Source organism: Lithobates pipiens, unplaced genomic scaffold, assembly GCF_037356315.1.
Source record: "Lithobates pipiens isolate NorthernLeopardFrog02 unplaced genomic scaffold, aLitPip1_a1.2 Scaffold_19, whole genome shotgun sequence".
In the NCBI taxonomy this organism is placed as follows: Eukaryota; Metazoa; Chordata; class Amphibia; order Anura; family Ranidae; genus Lithobates; species Lithobates pipiens.
Window position 1 is genome coordinate 597,110,652 of NW_027507764.1, and position 20,410 is coordinate 597,131,061.

At 49.5% G+C, this 20,410-nt stretch overlaps 1 protein-coding gene across 2 annotated transcripts in view; it reads left to right on the top strand.

The window, feature by feature from the left end:
• The window catches only part of ASB10 (ankyrin repeat and SOCS box containing 10), a 36,655-nt gene extending 25,395 nt beyond the window's left edge, over positions 1-11,260 (top strand). For both annotated transcript variants that reach the window (XM_077493678.1, XM_077493679.1), the window contains exons 4-5: positions 2,022-2,135; positions 8,603-11,260. In XM_077493678.1, the coding sequence (XP_077349804.1) occupies positions 2,022-2,135; positions 8,603-8,788 (300 nt within the window). In that variant the 3' untranslated portion in view covers positions 8,789-11,260. The remainder of the gene's footprint in view (positions 1-2,021; positions 2,136-8,602) is intronic.
• The last annotated feature ends 9,150 nt before the right edge of the window (positions 11,261-20,410 follow it).

Sequence of the window (20,410 nt, forward strand, 5' to 3'; positions counted from 1 at the left end):
AGGGGTCAGATAGGTCATGTGTAGCAAGGGCAGGGTAAGGTGGAGTCATGGGCGCAGCCGGGGGGGGCGGCAAAATTAGGTTTTCGCCTAGGGTGTCAACGATCCTTGCACCAGCCCTGAGTGTAATGTGTCTGTGTATGTGTCATGTCAGTGTGATGTGTCTGTGTCATGTCAGTGTGATGTGTCTGTGTATGTGTCATGTCAGTGTGATGTGTCTGTGTATGTGTCATGTCAGTGTGATGTGTCTGTGTATGTGTCATGTCAGTGTAATGTGTCTGTGTATGTGTCATGTCAGTGTGATGTGTCTGTGTATGTGTCATGTCAGTGTAATGTGTCTGTGTATGTGTCATGTCAGTGTGATGTGTCTGTGTCATGTCAGTGTGATGTGTCTGTGTATGTGTCATGTCAGTGTGATGTGTCTGTGTATGTGTCATGTCAGTGTGATGTGTCTGTGTATGTGTCATGTCAGTGTAATGTGTCTGTGTATGTGTCATGTCAGTGTGATGTGTCTGTGTATGTGTCATGTCAGTGTGATGTGTCTGTGTATGTGTCATGTCAGTGTGATGTGTCGTGTCAGTGTAATGTGTCGTGTCAGTGTAATGTGTCGTGTGAGTGTAATGTGTCATGCCAGTGTATGTGTCATGCCAGTGTGATGTGTCAGTGTATGTGTCATGCCAGTGTATGTGTCTGTGTATGTGTCATGTCAGTGTAATGTGTCATGTCAGTGTATGCCTCAGTGTATGCGTCAGTGCCATTGTATGTGTCAGGGTATGTGTTTTCCGGGTATGTGTAGGTGTCAGCGTAGGTGCCAGGTGGGTCAGTGTGATGTGAGTAGTGCAGGAAGTAGGAGTCAGGTGGATTAGTTTATGTGTCAGGGGGTCAGTGTAGGGGTCAGATAGGTCATGTGTAGCAAGGGCAGGGTAAGGTGGAGTCATGGGCGCAGCCGGGGGGGGCGGCAAAATTAGGTTTTCGCCTAGGGTGTCAACGATCCTTGCACCAGCCCTGAGTGTAATGTGTCTGTGTATGTGTCATGTCAGTGTGATGTGTCTGTGTCATGTCAGTGTGATGTGTCTGTGTATGTGTCATGTCAGTGTGATGTGTCTGTGTATGTGTCATGTCAGTGTGATGTGTCTGTGTATGTGGCATGTCAGTGTAATGTGTCTGTGTATGTGTCATGTCAGTGTGATGTGTCTGTGTATGTGTCATGTCAGTGTAATGTGTCTGTGTATGTGTCATGTCAGTGTGATGTGTCTGTGTCATGTCAGTGTGATGTGTCTGTGTATGTGTCATGTCAGTGTGATGTGTCGTGTCAGTGTAATGTGTCGTGTCAGTGTAATGTGTCGTGTGAGTGTAATGTGTCATGCCAGTGTATGTGTCATGCCAGTGTGATGTGTCAGTGTATGTGTCATGCCAGTGTATGTGTCATGTCAGTGTGATGTGTCAGTGTATGTGTCATGCCAGTGTGATGTGTATGTGTCATGCCAGTGTGATGTGTCAGTGTATGTGTCATGCCAGTGTGTCGTGTCAGTGTATGTGTCATGCCAGTGTGATGTGTCAGTGTATGTGTCATGCCAGTGTGTCGTGTCAGTGTGATGTGTCATGTCAGTGTAATGTGTCATGTCAGTGTAATGTGTCATGTCAGTGTAATGTGTCATGTCAGTGTATGCCTCAGTGCCATTGTATGTGTCAGGGTATGTGTTTTCCGGGTATGTGTAGGTGTCAGCGTAGGTGCCAGGTGGGTCAGTGTGATGTGAGTAGTGCAGGAAGTAGGAGTCAGGTGGATTAGTTTATGTGTCAGGGGGTCAGTGTAGGGGTCAGATAGGTCATGTGTAGCAAGGGCAGGGTAAGGTGGAGTCATGGGCGGCAAAATTAGGTTTTCGCCTAGGGTGTCAACGATCCTTGCACCAGCCCTGGTAGCGTATACGTTGGGTACAGGATACTAGAGGATACATACACTTTTATGAGGAATGTCTAGAAATCTGCTTCCTTCTGGAAGTAATAACACGAAGGTCCTTTTTCAGGTTCTGCGTTATTGTTACAAGTCTCCGCGGACGGTGGAAGTTCTGCTGAACACGTACAGTAAGCTGCGAGGATCAGAAGACTGGGCCGAGGTGGTACCAGAAGAAGAACAACAGGTCTGTCCATCCCTCATGTCCTCCACATAGAGGTAGACAAAGTCCATAGCGAGGGGACCTCTTCATGTCCCCCACCTTGAGGGACCCTTCATCTCCATAGAGGACATCTCAATGACTCCTCCCCCTCTCATGTCTTCTGAGTTGTCCCCGTCTCTCTCGTACTAGAACTAGAACTGCTAATTCTGGAGGAATGGTGGAAATACATCATATTCTATTTTTTTTAAGGTTTAAAGAGACTTTGTTGGGGGGTAAATAATTCTGTAGGTATAAAGTTCACCTACCTGCATCAGCCCCCCCAAACCTTCCAGTCACCGCCGAATCTCTGGTCATTGCAAACCTCCAACATTTGCTGGTGCTTGTCTACCCCTTCCTACTTCTTTCATTCCTATTGGTCAGGGAAGCGGCTTATCATAGTGACGGACCAATAAGAATGTGCGGAGAAAAGCTTAGCGGCAAGCACTGAAATTACCCGGAATTGTCAGAACTTTGGCCCAAGGTTCAGCCATGGCATAAAGGTAAGGTTTGGGAGAGACAGCTGAAGGTATATTCTAGTTGGGTGGAAGTATGGTTCCTCCTGCCCAAACATCAGCATCTGTGTACCTCCCCCCCATGTGCCACCAATCCATGCACCCCCCATGTGCCACCAACCCGTGTACCCCCCTGTGTCACCCATTCGTGCAACCCCCGTGTGCCACCAATCTATGCACTCCCATGTACCACCAATCTGTGTACACCCATGTGCCACCAACCCGTGTGCCACCAATTCGTGCACCCCTTTTGTGCTACCAATTTGTGTACCTCCAGTGTGCCACCGATCAATGTACCCCCTGGGTGCCACCAATCTGTGTACCCCCTGGTGTGCCACCAATCTGTGCACCCCCAGTGTGCCACAAATCTGTGTACCCCATGTTTACCACAAATCTGTGTACCCCATGTTTACCACCAATCTGTGTACCCCCAGTGTTCCACCCATCTGTGCACCCCTATTGTGCCACCAATCCATGTCCCCCCAGTGTGCCACCAATCTGTGTTTCCCCAGTGTGCCACCAATCCATGTACCCTCAGTGTGCCACCAATCCATGTACCCTCAGTGTGCCACCAATCAGTGTACTCCTATTATGCCACCAATCTGTGTACCCCCAGTGTGCCACCAATCCGTGTACCTCTATTGGGCCACCAATCCCTGCTCCCCCAGTGTGTCACCCATCTGTATACCCCCAGTGTGACACCAATCTGTGTACCCCCAATGTGCCACCAATCTGTCTACCCCCAATGTGCCACCCATCTGTGTATCCCCAGAGTGCCACCACTCCAAGCCTAGCTTCCTTTGGTATGTTCCTCCCACCTTGTCAAACATTTGTACCATCAGATCTTCCAGGAAAATTTAAAAGTTTATATAGTTACAAAGGTGGAGGAAAGTCACGGGTCCATCCACGTAAAAATAGATTAAACCCAAAGAAGGCGGAAAACCCTTATAATGTCCGATCCAGCAGGGAGCACTTCCTTCCTGATCCCTATGGACAATTGTGACTTCCGGGGAGAACATTCGTATCTCACAAGAAGTCAAGGTATATAAATATATATATAAAGCCGTGTGTGAAGTCATCTACTGAGTCAGCAAAAAAAGGTCTTCCTGTGACGTCAACTCCACATGGTCAGAGCTCTTACAGTAAAGAACCCTTTATCAATGTCACGGTCATATATCTTTTCCACTGGCCACAAAAGTGCCCTCCCCCCTCGTGTCTTATGTATATATCCCCCTCCCCCCTCCTCCCCGCACCCTCTCCACGACTTTCACACTTCCCATCCTGACCTTGGAAATAAATCAACATCTACACATTCCATGGTGATTGGATGGATGAAAAGGTTGGTGTTACCTGATTGGATATAAATGTTGGGGGAACTTCCTGACACTCATAAGAACAGAATAAGGAGTTTGGAGAAGATACAAAACTTTACAGAACGGTAATTTGTGACTAACTACTCCTACTTACAGGGGGGGCAATAACGATCGTCTCCCCTGCAGATGGGGTAAGTTTTCCCCACTTACATGGAAATGAAGGGTCTATCATTCTTATCAGAGGTGTATTTTATATGATGGAGACAGAAGATCAACCAAAAATCCAGAAAACACACAATACAAATGTTATAAATGGAGTAAAATAAGTATTTGATCCCCAAGCAGAACATGACTTAGTAGTTGGTGGAGAAACCCTTGTTGGTGATCAGAGGTCAGACGTTTCTTGTAGGTGGTGATGAGGAGGGGGACCTGTACATGTGTCTTCCTGAGGAGGGGGACCTGTACATGTGTCTTCCTGAGGAGGAGGACCTGTACATGTGTCTTCCTGAGGAGGGGGACCTGTACATGTGTCTTCCTGAGGAGGGGGACCTGTACATGTGTCTTCCTGAGGAGGGGGACCTGTACATGTGTCTTCCTGAGGAGGGGGACCTGTACATGTGTCTTCCTGAGGAGGGGGACCTGTACATGTGTCTTCCTGAGGAGGGGGACCTGTACATGTGTCTTCCTGAGGAGGGGGACCTGTACATGTGTCTTCCTGAGGAGGGGGACCTGTACATGTGTCTTCCTGAGGAGGGGGACCTGTACATGTGTCTTCCTGAGGAGGGGAACCTGTACATGTGTCTTCCTGAGGAGGAGGACCTGTCCATGTGTCTTCCTGAGGAGGGGAACCTGTACATGTGTCTTCCTGAGGAGGAGGACCTGTACATGTGTCTTCCTGAGGAGGGGGACCTGTACATGTGTCTTCCTGAGGAGGGGGACCTGTACATGTGTCTTCCTGAGGAGGGGGACCTGTACATGTGTCTTCCTGAGGAGGGGTACCTGTACATGTGTCTTCCTGAGGAGGAGGACCTGTACATGTGTCTTCCTGAGGAGGGGGACCTGTCCATGTGTCTTCCTGAGGAGGGGGACCTGTCCATGTGTCTTCCTGAGGAGGGGGACCTGTCCACGTGTCTTCCTGAGGAGGGGGGCCTGTACATGTGTCTTCCTGAGGAGGGGGACCTGTCCACGTGTCTTCCTGAGGAGGGGGGCCTGTACATGTGTCTTCCTGAGGAGGGGGACCTGTACATGTGTCTTTCTGAGGAGGGGAACCTGTACATGTGTCTTCCTGAGGAGGGGGACCTGTACATGTGTCTTCCTGAGGAGCGGGACCTGTACATGTGTCTTCCTGAGGAGGGGGACCTGTCCATGTGTCTTCCTGAGGAGGGGGACCTGTCCATGTGTCTTCCTGAGGAGGGGGACCTGTACAGGTGTCTTCCTGAGGAGGGGGACCTGTACATGTGTCTTCCTGAGGAGGGGGACCTGTACATGTGTCTTCCTGAGGAGGGGTACCTGTACATGTGTCTTCCTGAGGAGGAGGACCTGTACATGTGTCTTCCTGAGGAGGGGGACCTGTCCATGTGTCTTCCTGAGGAGGGGGACCTGTCCATGTGTCTTCCTGAGGAGGGGGACCTGTCCATGTGTCTTCCTGAGGAGGAGGACCTGTACATGTGTCTTCCTGAGGAGGGGAACCTGTACATGTGTCTTCCTGAGGAGGGGGACCTGTACATGTGTCTTCCTGAGGAGGGGGACCTGTACATGTGTCTTCCTGAGGAGGGGGACCTGTACATGTGTCTTCCTGAGGAGGGGGACCTGTACATGTGTCTTCCTGAGGAGGGGGACCTGTACATGTGTCTTCCTGAGGAGGGGGACCTGTACAGGTGTCTTCCTGAGGAGGGGGACCTTGCGGGGGCTGCAGGATTTCATTCCATGGCGGTGTATTGTGTCACCAATGGTGTGTTTGGTGACTGGGGTCCCAACTGCCTTGAGATCCTTCACAAGCTCCTCCCTGTGTAGTTCTGGGCGGATCCCTCACTTTTCTCATGACCATCCTCACCCCATGAGGAGAAATCTTCCATGGAGCTCCAGACTGAGGACAATTGATGGTGATTTTGTATTTCTTCCATTTGTGAATAATCTCTCCGGCACTCGTCTCCTCTCACCAAGCTTCTTGGCGATGGTCTTGTAGTCCATTCCAGCCTTGTGCAGGTCTCCAATCTTCTCCCCGACGTCCTCTGACAGATCTTTGGTCTTCCCCATGATGGTGAGGATTGGAGGGAAGGGATTCTGTGGACAGGCGTCTTCTATACACATAACGAGTTGTCGTTAGGAGAACCTTCTTACATTGACAGGACTGATCTGTGTACCACATGAGCACCTACTGGAGCCAGTAGGGATGAGCCCGGTGCTCGAATCGAACATCGGCCATTCGTCCGTTCGTCGAAAACAGAACTTTGTGGGCTGTTCGCATCAAATTCGTGTGATACGAACGGCCCACGATGCACTGCGCCAGTCGCAGTGCATTGCTGGCTCATGATTGGCCAAGCATGCACTGTGACCCCGCATGCTTGGCCAATCACAGCGCCGGCAGCGAGGAGAGCCATAATTGGCCACAGGTTGGATGCCTGTGGCCAATTATAGCTCAGGGGGTTTAGTACACGCCCCACACTATATAAGGCTGCCAGCGCGGCGGCCTTGTGTAGTGTGTTGCAGCGTTCATAGAGAGCAGGATAGGCAGGGACAGTGTCAGCTTCGCTTTGCTTCCAATATTTAACCAGTTCCCGACCAGCGCACGCCGATGTACGTCGGCAGAATGGCACGGGCAGGCAAATGGGCGTACAGGTACGTCCCTTTAAATTTGCTGCCCTGCCATTGGGAGCACGCCGCCGGCGGTGCGCTCCCGTGCTGGTCGGGACCCCCGTGAGTTCGGTCGCGGCTCCCGCGGACTCTATCGCCGCGGGCATACCCGCGATCGTCTCACGGGGCGGCCGAATGAAGAAATGCCGTTGTAAACAGCATTTCCCCGTTCTGCCTAGCAACTAGTGACGCTGATCTTTGCTCCATGTGATTGGAGCAGAGATCAGTGTTCACTAAATGAAAGCCCAACCCCCCCACAGTTAGTAACACACCCCTAGGAACACTTAACCCCTACACTGCCACCCACTGGTTAACCCCTTCACTGCCAGTGTCATTTACACAGGAATCACTGCATTTGTATAGGACTGATTGCTGTATAAATGACAATGGTCCCAAAAATGTGTCAAAAATGTCCGATGTGTCCCCCACAATGTCGCAGTTACAATAAAAATCGCTGATCGCCGCCATTACTAGTAAAAAAAAAATTATTAATAAAAATGCCATAAAACTATCCCCTATTTTGTAAACTCTATATCTTTTGCGCAAACCAATCAATAATCGCTTATTGCGATTTTTTTTTTTACCAAAAATACGTAAGAATACGTATCGGCCTAAACCGAGGGAAAAAAATGTTTTTTTTATATATTTTTGGGGGATATTTATAATAACAAAAAGTAAAAAATAATGCGTTTTTTTTCAAAATTGTCGCTCTATTTTTGTTTATAGCGCAAAAAAAAAAAAAACGCAGAGGCGATCAAATACCACCAAAAGAAAGCTCTATTTGTGGGGGAAAAAAAAGGACATCAATTTTGTTTGGGAGCCACGTCGCACGACCGCGCAATTGTCAGTTAAAGCGACGCAGTTCCCGAATCGCAAAAAAGTGGTCTGGTCTTTGACCAGCAAAATGGTCCGGGGCTGAAAGTGGTTAAAGGAATATTTCACTTTTTTTTTTTCACTTTATGCTTCATTAAAATGACGGCTCCACAAAAAAAAAAACATCAGTTTTTAAAACTTCTTTTTGCATTGATCCATGTCCCCTGGGGCAGGTCCCGGGGTCCCCAAACCCTTTTTAGGACAATAGCCGTTATAATTAGCACTTTAGATTTCGAACGTTCGAGTCCATTGTAATTAATAGGGTTCTAACGTTTGTGTGAACTTTTGGTCAGTTCGCAGGTTCTGGTGCGAACCAAACCGGGGGGGGGGGGAGGGGGGGTGTTCGGCTCATCCCTAGTAGCCAGTCTGTTGGGGAAAGGGTTATTGTTGGTTGGTGGGGGTTTAATACTTTTTCCCCACTGTATACGATGAGGACCTTCACAGACACACCTGTGCTACTTCATTCTTTTTTTCAGAGGTGTCATTTAATTAAAGGCATCACATTTGTTGTCCATTTCTCCATTGGCACCGCGCCAATCATTCGAAGTACCGGGGCTCAGCTCCGGGTTCATTTAAGGTTGTGCCAATCTCATCCTCATATCATCAGCCTGGTCGTGTTCCTTTGTATACATCGAGCCAAGGGAGAGATTTCATGTGGTGGGCTTTCTCTTTCTTCTCAAGACTCGGTGCAAACCTTCAATTCTTATTGTTTGTAGATTTACAGATATTTTAGGTGTTTGTCTATTGCCACCCATGAGCCATTGGTAGACAGAACTGAGCACACTGTCTGCACGGCACATAGGAGTTTGGGTTTGAACTCTTGGTGTTATATATATATATATATACGGCCTCTGAGATTCTCTATGATTTCTTGTCTAATTTTATGTCTTGTCCTTCACAGAAACATCTCCAGTTCTTCCAGTCGGTCTTCTCGCTGTCCCGCAGTCCGCGTTCTCTTCAGCATCTCTGTCGCTGTGCTCTGCGCTCGCACCTGGAGGGCCGGATGCCTCGGGTTCTGCCCAAGCTGCCTTTACCTCCTCCGCTCCTGCAGTTCCTACAGCTTCGCTTCGAGGACATCCTGTACTGAGATATGTGACACCTTCACTATGCCGGTGTCACCTCACAGAGAACCTACAAAGGAGCATCACCAGCGCTCTGCTGCATCCCATGGTCGTGCTACACCATGGACAACCTGTCTGAGCTTCATCAGCTCCTTCATTGCCTGAGAGACTGTGTGTGTTCTACCATGACCCAACTCTCATGGTGGGTGGGATCTATGGGTGGCCATTATGGTAAACTCTCCATGCTTACATCAACACATGGGTGGCCATCATAGTGGGTGTGTCCTATAGGCGGTCATAATGGTGGGTGTGTCCTGCCATGACCCAACTCTCATGGTGGGTGGGATCTATGGGTGGCCATTATGGTAGACTCTCCATGCTTACATCAACACATGGGTGGCCATCATAGTGGGTGTTTCCTATAGGGGGTCATAATGGTGGGTGTGTCCCGCCATGACCCAACTCTCATAGTGGGTGGGATCTATGGGTGGCCATTATGGTAGGTGTGTCCTATCATAGCCTAACTCTCCATGCTTACATCAGCACATGGGTGGCCATCATAGTGGGTGTGTCCTATAGGCGGTCATAATGGTGGGTGTGTCCTGCCATGACCCAACTCTCATGGTGGGTGGGATCTATGGGTGGCCATTATGGTAGACTCTCCATGCTTACATCAACACATGGGTGGCCATCATAGTGGGTGTGCCCTATAGGCGGTCATAATGGTGGGTGTGTCCTGCCATGACCCAACTCTCATAGTGGGTGGGATCTATGGGTGGCCATTATGGTAGACTCTAGATGCTTACATCAACACATGGGTGGCCATCATAGTGGGTGTGTCCTATAGGCAGTCATAATGGTGGGTGTGTCCTGCCATGACCCAACTCTCATGGTGGGTGGGATCTATGGGTGGCCATTATGGTAAACTCTCCATGCTTACATCAACACATGGGTGGCCATCATAGTGGGTGTGTCCTATAGGCGGTCATAATGGTGGGTGTGTCCTACCATGACCCAACTCTCATAGTGGGTGGGATCTATGGGTGGCCATTATGGTAGACTCTCACTGTCACAGAGTCCAGTGTGACAGAGTCCAGACATTCTGTCTGTTGGGTATTTCCGCCAAAAGCTGCTTCCCAAGTCCTGGAACACGAGACCAATGGATTTGGCTATAGTACCCCAAGAACCAGGCAACGCCAGTCTTGGAGTACATCAGAAAATGAAGTGCTTTATTTTTAGAAATGCACTGAATTTATACAGCAAATCATCAGATAAGGGCTACTCCCGTTATCTGAGACGAAGGTCACCTTAGACAGTAGAGCTAATCCTATTATCATCACAATGACCACTGTAGACAGTCCGGTTCCCCCATAGGACCTTATGCATAAGAAGCCAAAAGCAACTCGTGACCAGCCCTGTCTGGATAACTTAAAAACACATTAACACACAGAGTTCTCCAGGCAATAGTTCTCCTGCAGCACAAAGTCCATGACAGCCACCATGGTGGATGTGTTCTATGGGTGGCCATCATGGTGGATGTGTTCTATGGGTAACCATCATGGGGAGTGTGTCCTATCATAACCTAAAGCTCTATACTTACACTAACACATGGGCGGCCATCATGGTGGGTGTGTCTTATGGGTGGCCATCATTGTAGGTGTGTCCTGAGGGCGGCCATCATGGTGGGTGTGTCTTATGGGTGGCCCTCATTGTAGGTGTGTCCTGAGGGTGGCCATCATTGTAGGTGTGTCCTGAGGGTGGCCCTCATGGTGGGTGTGTCCTATGGGAGGCCATCATTGTAGGTTTGTCCTGAGGGCGGCCATCATGGTGGGTGTGTCTTATGGGTGGCCCTCATTGTAGGTGTGTCCTGAGGGTGGCCATCATTGTAGGTGTGTCCTATGGGAGGCCATCATTGTAGGTTTGTCCTGAGGGTGGCCCTCATGGTGAGTGTGTCCTATCATAACCTAACGCTCTATACATACACTAACACATGGGTGGCCATCATGGTGGGTGTGTCTTATGGGTGGCCATCATTGTAGGTGTGTCCTGAGGGTGGCCATCATTGTAGGTGTGTCCTGAGGGAGGCCCTCATGGTGGGTGTGTCCTATGGTGGGTCATCATGGTGGGTGTGTCCTATGGAAGTCATTATGGTGGGTGTGTCCTGTTGGGGTCATCATATCCTGTGGGTGGCCATCATGGTGGGTGTGTCCTATCTTATCCTAACTCTCCATGCTTACACTAACACATGGGTGGCCATCATGGCCGGGCCAAGGGGTGGGCAGAAGGGGTTGCTGCTTCATGGGCAAAAAGGGCAGAACCTGCCACCTAGTCCACAGCCTGTGGGCAGCACACTGTGGCCTCTTCGCCTTGTCCCGAAACCAGCAGCCATATTATATGGAGGCTTAGCTGATGATTTCAGTCTTTGGCACTTTGTAGGACGATTCTCCTGTCTATGTATGAGAAGATGAAATAATAAAAACGATGAAACTTTAACTAAAGTGGCTTCACCATTCTTGATAATAATGAATGTCTGTCAGTTTGGTTGTACAGATCAGAAATACAAAGAACAGGTTTGGGATCCCCTAAAAATTGTCTGTGGTGCGCCTGAGATGTGAGCCGATCCAACTGTCCCGGATTTGGAGGTACTGCGTCTGATTTGGAGGTTCTTCCTGATTTGGAGGTTCTTCCTGATTTAGAGGGACTTTCCCGGATTTGGAGGGACTTCTTGATTTGGAGGGACTGTCCCGGATTTGGAGGGACTTCCTGATTTTAAGGGACTGTCCCGGATTTGGAGGGACTTCCTGATTTGGAGAGACTTTCCCATATTTGTAGGGACTTCCTGAATTGGAGGGACTGCCCCTGATTTGAAGTGATCAGAAGTGACACATTTATGTCCCCTACAGGAATGGAAGTTTGCTGCTTTCTGTATCACCCCACAAGATGGCGACACTTTCCTCTTCCTCTCCCTAATAGCAGGAATGGGGGGTGCAGTACATATGAAGGGGATCGCTGTGATGTCAGTAATCTTATTAGGATGTCCTTGTACCCGTGTATAGTGCCCGCCCCGGGGGCAGCCATGTACCCTCATGACATGCTCATCCTCTGCCTCCTGCTTTGCAGCACCGCACAGTGACTGCGCTTTACTGCTCCCTCTCACAATACAAGTCTATGAGTCAGCCGACCTGCTGAGAGCAATGCAACCCTCAGAGGGCGATATCTGAGAGCGCCCCCTAGTTGTAGGCAATCTCTATATTTAACACCAAAATTCGGATGATTAGGAGTGTAAAGATGTGTAGCGCTGACCCCCGAAGGAGCGGCAGGTTTTGTTGGGCTTACCGTTACCTCCTTGACCTCGTGTACGTCTAGGGGTTTCCCGAGGTAGATGGCCCAAAGAACTGCAGAAACCGACACTGGATCCACTTTTTGGGATATTTATTTAAAAGATAAGACAGTCTATTAATGAAGAGTAGAGGGTTAGGAAGGAAGTTCTGGTACTTTTTTGGAACTGCAGAAATAGGAAGTTTCTCACAATAGAAATCCAGAGAATTTCCGTTTCACATCTGGATTGTCACCGCCTTCGGATAGACCTCCTCTCACCGCTACCGGATAGACCTCCTCTCACCGCCTCCGGATAGACCTCCTCTCACCGCCTCCGGATAGACCTCCTCCCACCGCTACCGGATAGACCTCCTCTCACCGCTACCGGATAGACCTCCTCTCACCGCCTCCGGATAGACCTCCTCTCACCGCCTCCGGATAGACCTCCTCTCACCGCCTCCGGATAGACCTCCTCTCACCGCTACCGGATAGACCTCCTCTCACCGCCTCCGGATAGACCTCCTCTCACCGCTACCGGATAGACCTCCTCTCACCGCTACCGGATAGACCTCCTCTCACCGCCTCCGGATAGACCTCCTCTCACCGCCTCCGGATAGACCTCCTCTCACCGCCACCGCATAGACCTCCTCTCACCGCCTCCGGATAGACCTCCTCTCACCGCCTCCGGATAGACCTCCTCTCACCGCCTCCGGATAGACCTCCTCTCACCGCCACCGCATAGACCTCCTCTCACCGCCTCCGGATAGACCTCCTCTCACCGCCTCCGGATAGACCTCCTCTCACCGCTACCGGATAGACCTCCTCTCACCGCCTCCGGATAGACCTCCTCTCACCGCTACCGGATAGACCTCCTCTCACCGCTACCGGATAGACCTCCTCTCACCGCTACCGGATAGACCTCCTCTCACCGCTACCGGATAGACCTCCTCTCACCCCTACCGGATAGACCTCCTCTCACTGCTACCGGATAGACCTCCTCTCACCGCCTCCGGATAGACCTCCTCTCACCGCTACCGATAGACCTCCTCTCACCGCTACCGGATAGACCTCCTCTCACCGCTACCGGATAGACCTCCTCTCACCGCTACCGGATAGACCTCCTCTCACCGCTACCGGATAGACCTCCTCTCACCGCTACCGGATAGGCCTCCTCTCACCGCTACCGGATAGACCTCCTCTCACCGCTACCAGATAGACCTCCTCTCACCGCCTCCGGATAGACCTCCTCTCACCACCATCGGATAGACCTCCTCTCACCGCCTCCGGATAGACCTCCTCTCCCCACTACCGGATAGACCTCCTCTCACCACCACCGGATAGACCTCCTCTCACCGCTATCGGATAGACCTCCTCTCACCGATACCGGATAGACCTCCTCTCACCGCTACCGGATAGACCTCCTCTCACCACCACCGGATAGACCTCTTCTCACCGCTATCGGATAGACCTCCTCTCACCGATACCGGATAGACCTCCTCTCACCGCTACCGGATAGACCTCCTCTCACCGCCATCGGATAGACCTCCTCTCACCACCACCGGATAGACCTCCTCTCACCACCATCGGATAGACCTCCTCTCACCGCCACCGGATAGACCTCCTCTCACCGCTATCGGATAGACCTCCTCTCACCGCCTCCGGATAGACCTCCTCTCACCGCTACCAGATAGACCTCCTCTCACCGCCTCCGGATAGACCTTCTCTCACCGCCTCCGGATAGACCTCCTCTCACCGCTACCGGATAGACCTCCTCTCACAGCTACCGGATAGACCTCCTCTCACCGCTACCGGATAGACCTCCTCTCACAGCTACCGGATAGACCTCCTCTCACCGCTACCGGATAGACCTCCTCTCACCACCACCGGATAGACCTCCTCTCACCGCCATCGGATAGACCTCCTCTCACCGCCATCGGATAGACCTCCTCTCACCACCATCGGATAGACCTCCTCTCACCGCTACCGGATAGCCCTCCTCTCACCAGGCCCAGCAGCCGATAGAGTGTTTAAGTAGAGCAAAGTCTCTGCCACAGACTTGGATGTAACTGAGGGACGTCGGTAAATTTAGAGAGCTATCATACGGGGTGGGACCGGATGGAGTTGGGCGTGAGCGAGTGAGTGGGAGCGTGTGTGTCCGAGCTCCTGCCTCCGCCCGGTGTCATGTGGAACACCGCTCTCTGATGAGCATAGCTGTGATGATCAAGACCCCCTCTGCTGTAGCTCTGTAGCGTGAGCAGCGTGTAGCGTGGCGCGCACTGCTTCCCGAACGCCCACCGCTCTGCACCGACGGAAATTGACGGAGATCCCCGAGTGCTCCCGAGTACTTCCGAGACGTGCGTTCGGAAAGATTCGCTACCACGCTGGTTGGTCGGAGACCCACGGATGGGAGGAAGCCTAGACCCCATACGAGGCTAAGCCAAGGACACGCCGAGCAAGCTCCATGACGGCCTTGGATGACAGCATCCCTCTCGGCGATACCGGTCTGCTCTATTGAGGGAACAACCTGTCGGCAGTGTGGTGAGATAATGTTATTGAAGCTAAGGGGATGCTAGCACCTGGGCAGAGCCTGCGGCTTACCTGATACCTCAAGGTGGAGAGTTGTATAGGCAAACCCTGCTTATTTGGAAGGTCAGCCTTTTTTTTTTCTCCCTGTCTTGCTCTGGATGACTGTCCGTTGAAACAAGCTTATTGCATGAATATAATCAATAAGAGTTTTGGCAGTGTGTAACTCGTGCCTGGTGAGCTGTCCGGATCTCCTCCCCAGGTTCTCTCTTAAAAGCTTGAGCCCTTTGCCGGGAAGCAGTGATTTGGCAACACTAATATTACAGTATCAGCCTTTATCCCCTGCCGGTTTAGTGAACCCTCTATGTACTTTTTACCATGCTTAGCAAACGTGCGATGGAAGACGCACTCCACGGAGAGGGGAATCAAAAAACGCGGGCTGCTAAAGAAAAGCTGAATCAAGCTTCTGCAGCTTCGAAGCTTGAGCGTTTTGCACGTGTATCCTCCCCAGGTGGGAAAGTTCAACATCACCCGTTGGGACAATCTAAAATGCAGGGGTCTGCCGGGGACAGGAGGAGTGCAGGTTGTCCCCCACCAGATCCTGGTACTCCGCTGCCAGGAGGGGGAGTAGCTGAGCTGCCCCAAGAAGACAGCAGGGCGCCCCAAAAACCTGGGGAGGGTGGGGAACCGACTCTGCGTGAAATACTTATGGCAATCAATGACTGCAAGAACTCTATCTCTGGGCTAGACAGCCAACTGAGCAGCATCCAAAATGAAGTACACGCGATGAGCCAATTACTAAGTAATACTATTGTTAGAATGGACGCTCTGGAGGGAAGATTAAGCACGGTGGAAGATGGACTATTCCCTTTGCAGGAAAAAATAACTACACTTCAGAAACAAATTGTCGCACAGGCATCAAAAATTGATGACATGGACAATAAGAACCGCAGGAATAATGTGCGACTAATTGGCCTGCTAGAGGGTAGTGAGGGTCTTGACCCCATAAATTTCTTGGAAAATTGGTTCAGGGAATTACTGGGGGAGGTTTCCTTTTCCTCTACCTCCAGCATCGAAAGAGCCTACAGAGTTCCTCCCAGATCTCATCTATCTGAGGGACGCTGTAGACCAATGATCTTAAAATTCATTAATTATAATGATAGAGTGATCTTGATGCGGAGAGTTAGGGGAATGGGAGACATCTTCTACAAGGGGTCTAGGGTGTCATTTTATCCAGATTTTTCGCCAGACCTACAAAAACAGAGGGCGGAGTTTATCCCTGTTAAACGTACTTTAAAATCGCATAATATAATGTATGCCTTATTGTACCCAGCCCGTCTCCGTGTGTCTGCTTTGGGCTCAACAATCTTTTTTAGCTCTCCGCAGGAGGCCATGAATTGGCTAGAGGAGCATAAGGGAGCCCTCTAATGACACTCAGAGTTGGTCTATGCTGGTTCCTCCCCCCCCCCCCTTTTTTTTTTTTCTCTTTTTTTTTTTTTTTTTTTTCTCTCCTTTATCTGTGTGGGCAAGGTGAGATGAGTGGAGTGGGGGGAGGGGGGGAGACAGTAAAATTTGATACTAGCATCTGCGGGAATAATTTTTCATATACTCTATATCTTTTATACTTACTTTGGTGTGGAATTAAGGTGTACTAGGCTACTGCTTGTTGACTACTGATGGGTAATAATAGGGCGTAATAATTTAACTAGGAATATGGTAAAACACTATGGATTATAGAGCACTGTGATATGATAGGATGAACTTATAGATACATAGACGAATTTATAGATAATATATTATTGCATCGTCAATTGTGAACGAGCTACGATGGAGGAGTTGAGTGTGTGGGTTTGGTTAATGCACTATAAATACGGGAACACTATAGGCTGACAAGTTGGGCGGGAATAGGGATGGTCACAGATGGGGTGAGTTGGGAGGGTGGGTGTTGGGGGGGGCCAACTACATGGGTAAATATAATTTGGTGCTGTTATGTATGTTTATTATTAGAAATAATTGGTGAACCCATCTTGGTGAAGGAATAGGGAGCCAAATGGCTGCCGTTTTGGGTGAGATGGACGAACTAAATTGGTTAAAGCTGGGGTATAATGCTTTGGCCCATGGTACACTGAGATATATGGTGGATAGATAGCCCACATAATTTATTATTTATAGAGGTAATAGGAGGTTAGAGTTGAGTTGGGGGGGTGGAGTGGGGGGGGGGAACTTATATGTTGTCTCCCCCCCCCCCCTCTTCCCCCCCCCTTTTTCTTCCTTTTTTTTTTTTTTTTTTTCTTTTTTTTTCTCTCCTTTTTTTCTTTTCTTATTTTCTGGTATAGGGGGGGGGGGGGGGAAAGGAAGGGTAGGATCGACATTATGGTGCGGTTATGTTTTCATCTTTCAATTATTGTGGACAGGGAGGGATATGATCGGGTGGGGGTCCAGTGAGCTCGGACATTGTTGAATGGGGTATGGGTATACCGGTTACAATTGAGACCCCTAGGGGTGGCTCTGATGGGCAGGGTTGGGCGGGGGGTAGGAGGGGAGGGAGTTTTCGAACGCAGGCTGAGAGGGATAAGGCGATGGGTGGGGACAGTTTGAGTAGGAGGGAGGCGACGGGGAGAGGATGCGGTTCCCTCTCCCCCTACCCTCCCCCCTTTAGGGGTATATCAATTATTGGAACAGATGGGTGAGAGGAATACTACTGGGGCCTATGGCTAGGTGGAATATAACCTCGTGGAATGTGAGGGGCCTGGGAGACCCTAGGAAACGCAGGTCTGTGATGTTAGAGACGGAGGGAAGGGGACCTGGCCTGCTTTTTCTTCAGGAAACCCATTTAACTCCAATTACGGCCCCCCTGCTCCACGATCATAAATTCCAGGCATACTATCACTCTTTCCACTCGTCATACTCTCGTGGGGTGAGTGTGCTAGTATGGAAAGGTACGGATTTTCTATGCAAAGAGTCCCAGATAGATCAGGAGGGGAGATTTGTGTTCTTGCACTGCTTAGTGGCGGGGCAAGAGTACATTCTAGCAAATATTTATATACCCCCTCCCTTTAAATTAGAGGTTATGGATAGATTTCTTATGTTCAGCCTGGGCAAAATGGGCATCCCATGGATAATTGCCGGTGACTTCAACGAAATTATAGACAAGCGCCTAGATAGGTTTCCCTGCGCAGCTGGGAATAGTACAGGTCGTCTACATGAATTTCTACTGGAAGTGGGATTATGCGATATCTGGCGTATGCGATACCCTCAGGATAGGCAATATTCCTGCTTCTCCAGTACCCATCGGACGTTATCAAGGATAGATATGGGCTTGGGGAATAATGAGGCAGTAGGAGGGGTGATAGATATAGAATATGGGGTACGTAGTATCTCAGATCACTCTCCCTTAGTTATAACTTTGAATACGGGAGTGCGTGCCCCATGGAGAGAGTGGAGAATAAACCCCGCTTGGTTGGAACTAATTGATGGATCTAACCTCTTGGGGGATGAAATAGGGGAATTCCTTCAGGCAAATAGAGGGACAGCGGCCCCTGGTATGGTTTGGGATTCCCTTAAAGCCTTTATTAGGGGACTATTTATTCAGAAAATTGCAATACTAAAACGGGAGTCTCGAATTCAGGAAGAGCAAATTCGTAATAACGTTATTCAGGCTGAGAGAGAGTTTGTAGAAGACCCATCGCCGGGGAAACAACAAACCTGGGAGGATAATCAACAGATATACAAAATGGCACTCTTAAAAAAAGCGGAGAATCAACGTATTTTCCAACACCAATATTATTTTGGCGAAGGGGAGAAGGTAGGTCGAGTCCTCTCCTTATTAACTCGCGTCAATAGTCCCCCTACAGTAATATCGGCAATCAAAACGCAGAAGGGTGGTACTGTATTTAGGCCCTCCGAGGTTATGGCGGAACTGGGGGAGTATTATAGGACACTATACAAATCACCGGTACAGAGTTGTGAAGATCTGGCCACTAACTTTTTGCACCAAATAGATATCCCCGTGCTTTCAGACCAGGATAAGTTGAACTTAGATCTACCATTTACTCTGGAAGAATTAAAATTGGCAATGAATAGTATGTCCAACTATAAAGCTCCTGGACCCGATGGGCTACCAGTGGAAATCTATAAGCGATACAGCGAACAGCTGATACCAGCGCTACTGGAAACCTTAAATCATGCATTGGAGGCGGGGGAACTCCCCGCTTCAATGCGGGAGGCCAATATTATTTTAATTCTTAAAGAGGGGAAGGACCAACAAGAAGTCTCGTCGTATCGGCCGATCTCTCTGTTATGTTCAGACATAAAAATATTAGCCAAGGCCTTAGCAACCCGTCTAAATAGTTGCATCCATAAATTAATCCACCCAGATCAATCCGGGTTTATCCCGGGCAGAACAACTAATTCCAATATTAGGAGAGTATTTCTAAACTTACAAATACCTAGAGACGGTGGTAATCCAGGTGCTATACTAGCTTTGGACGCCACTAAGGCCTTCGACAGCCTGGACTGGGATTATCTCTGGGGTGTATTGGAACGTTTTGGCTTTGGCACCCAATTTACCAACTGGGTAAAATTATTATATAGGGGACCCAGGGCTAAGATTAAAATGGGGACCCTATTCTCCGACATGTTTTGCCTAGAAAGGGGAACGAGGCAGGGATGCCCGCTGTCTCCCCTCCTGTTTGTGTTGGCAATGGAACCCCTGGCTGTGATGGCGAGATCACGCCCTGACATCCGGGGATTCCGGCGCGGAATGGGGGAGGAGAAATTGGCCTTGTTTGCGGACGATGTCCTATTTTTTGTGGATGAGGTACGGTCAACTTTGAGCAATGTGGTACGGCTAATGGAGGAATTTGGGCAGCAGTCAGGATTGGTCATTAATTGGAGTAAATCAGCCCTTATGCCATTAATAGAGTCTGAAGAGTTAACATTGCCTAGAGTTGAGGGTTTAGAAGTGGTACCTAAGCTGAAATACTTGGGGGTTTGGATTTCCAGAGATGTAGATCGATATGTAGAGGAGAATCTGGTACCACTGCTGGCAAAGTTGAAGCAGAAGGTCAATAGCTGGTGTCGCCTCCCCTTGTCTGTGGCGGGACGCTGTAACCTTGTAAAAATGATCTGGTTGCCCCAGATTTTGTATATCCTCCATAATTCACCAGTCTGGATCAACCAGAAATGGTTTGACAGACTTGAGCGATTAATTAGAGAACTAATATGGAAAAAGAGACAGCCCCGGATTCGGTTGCGGACGCTGCAACTCCCCGTGGAGAAGGGAGGAGTGGCGATCCCACACTTAAAAACATACTTCCTATCAGCCCAGCTCCAGCATTTAGCTGGGGCTGGACTGGAGGAGGGTAGCTATCCGAATCATAAACTGATGATTGATAAGGCATACCACAGAATTTTAGTTGAAGTCCTGGAGGCTAATTCATTTGCCCATAAGTGTCCCACCAACGCTCTAGCAAGGAAAGTGTGGCAGCTAGTTAAACGACTGTTGGACCAGGGGGGGGTAACAGAGTATGCCCCCCTATGGAACAATAGAGAACTAGCGGAACTAAATAGTATAGATCGCTCTCTTGAATGGGAGAAGAGAGGGATTGGAAGATTGGTGCATCTCTATCAGGGGAACACTATAAAATCTTTTGAAGACCTTCGCCAGGAATTTGGTATCTCTAATAAAACATTTTTTATATACTTACAAGTGAGACATGGGATATACTCCCAGTATGGTACACTTGTAATTGAGAGGAAAAAGAATCCCCTAATACAGAGACTTCTTGAGCAAGGACAATTAAAGG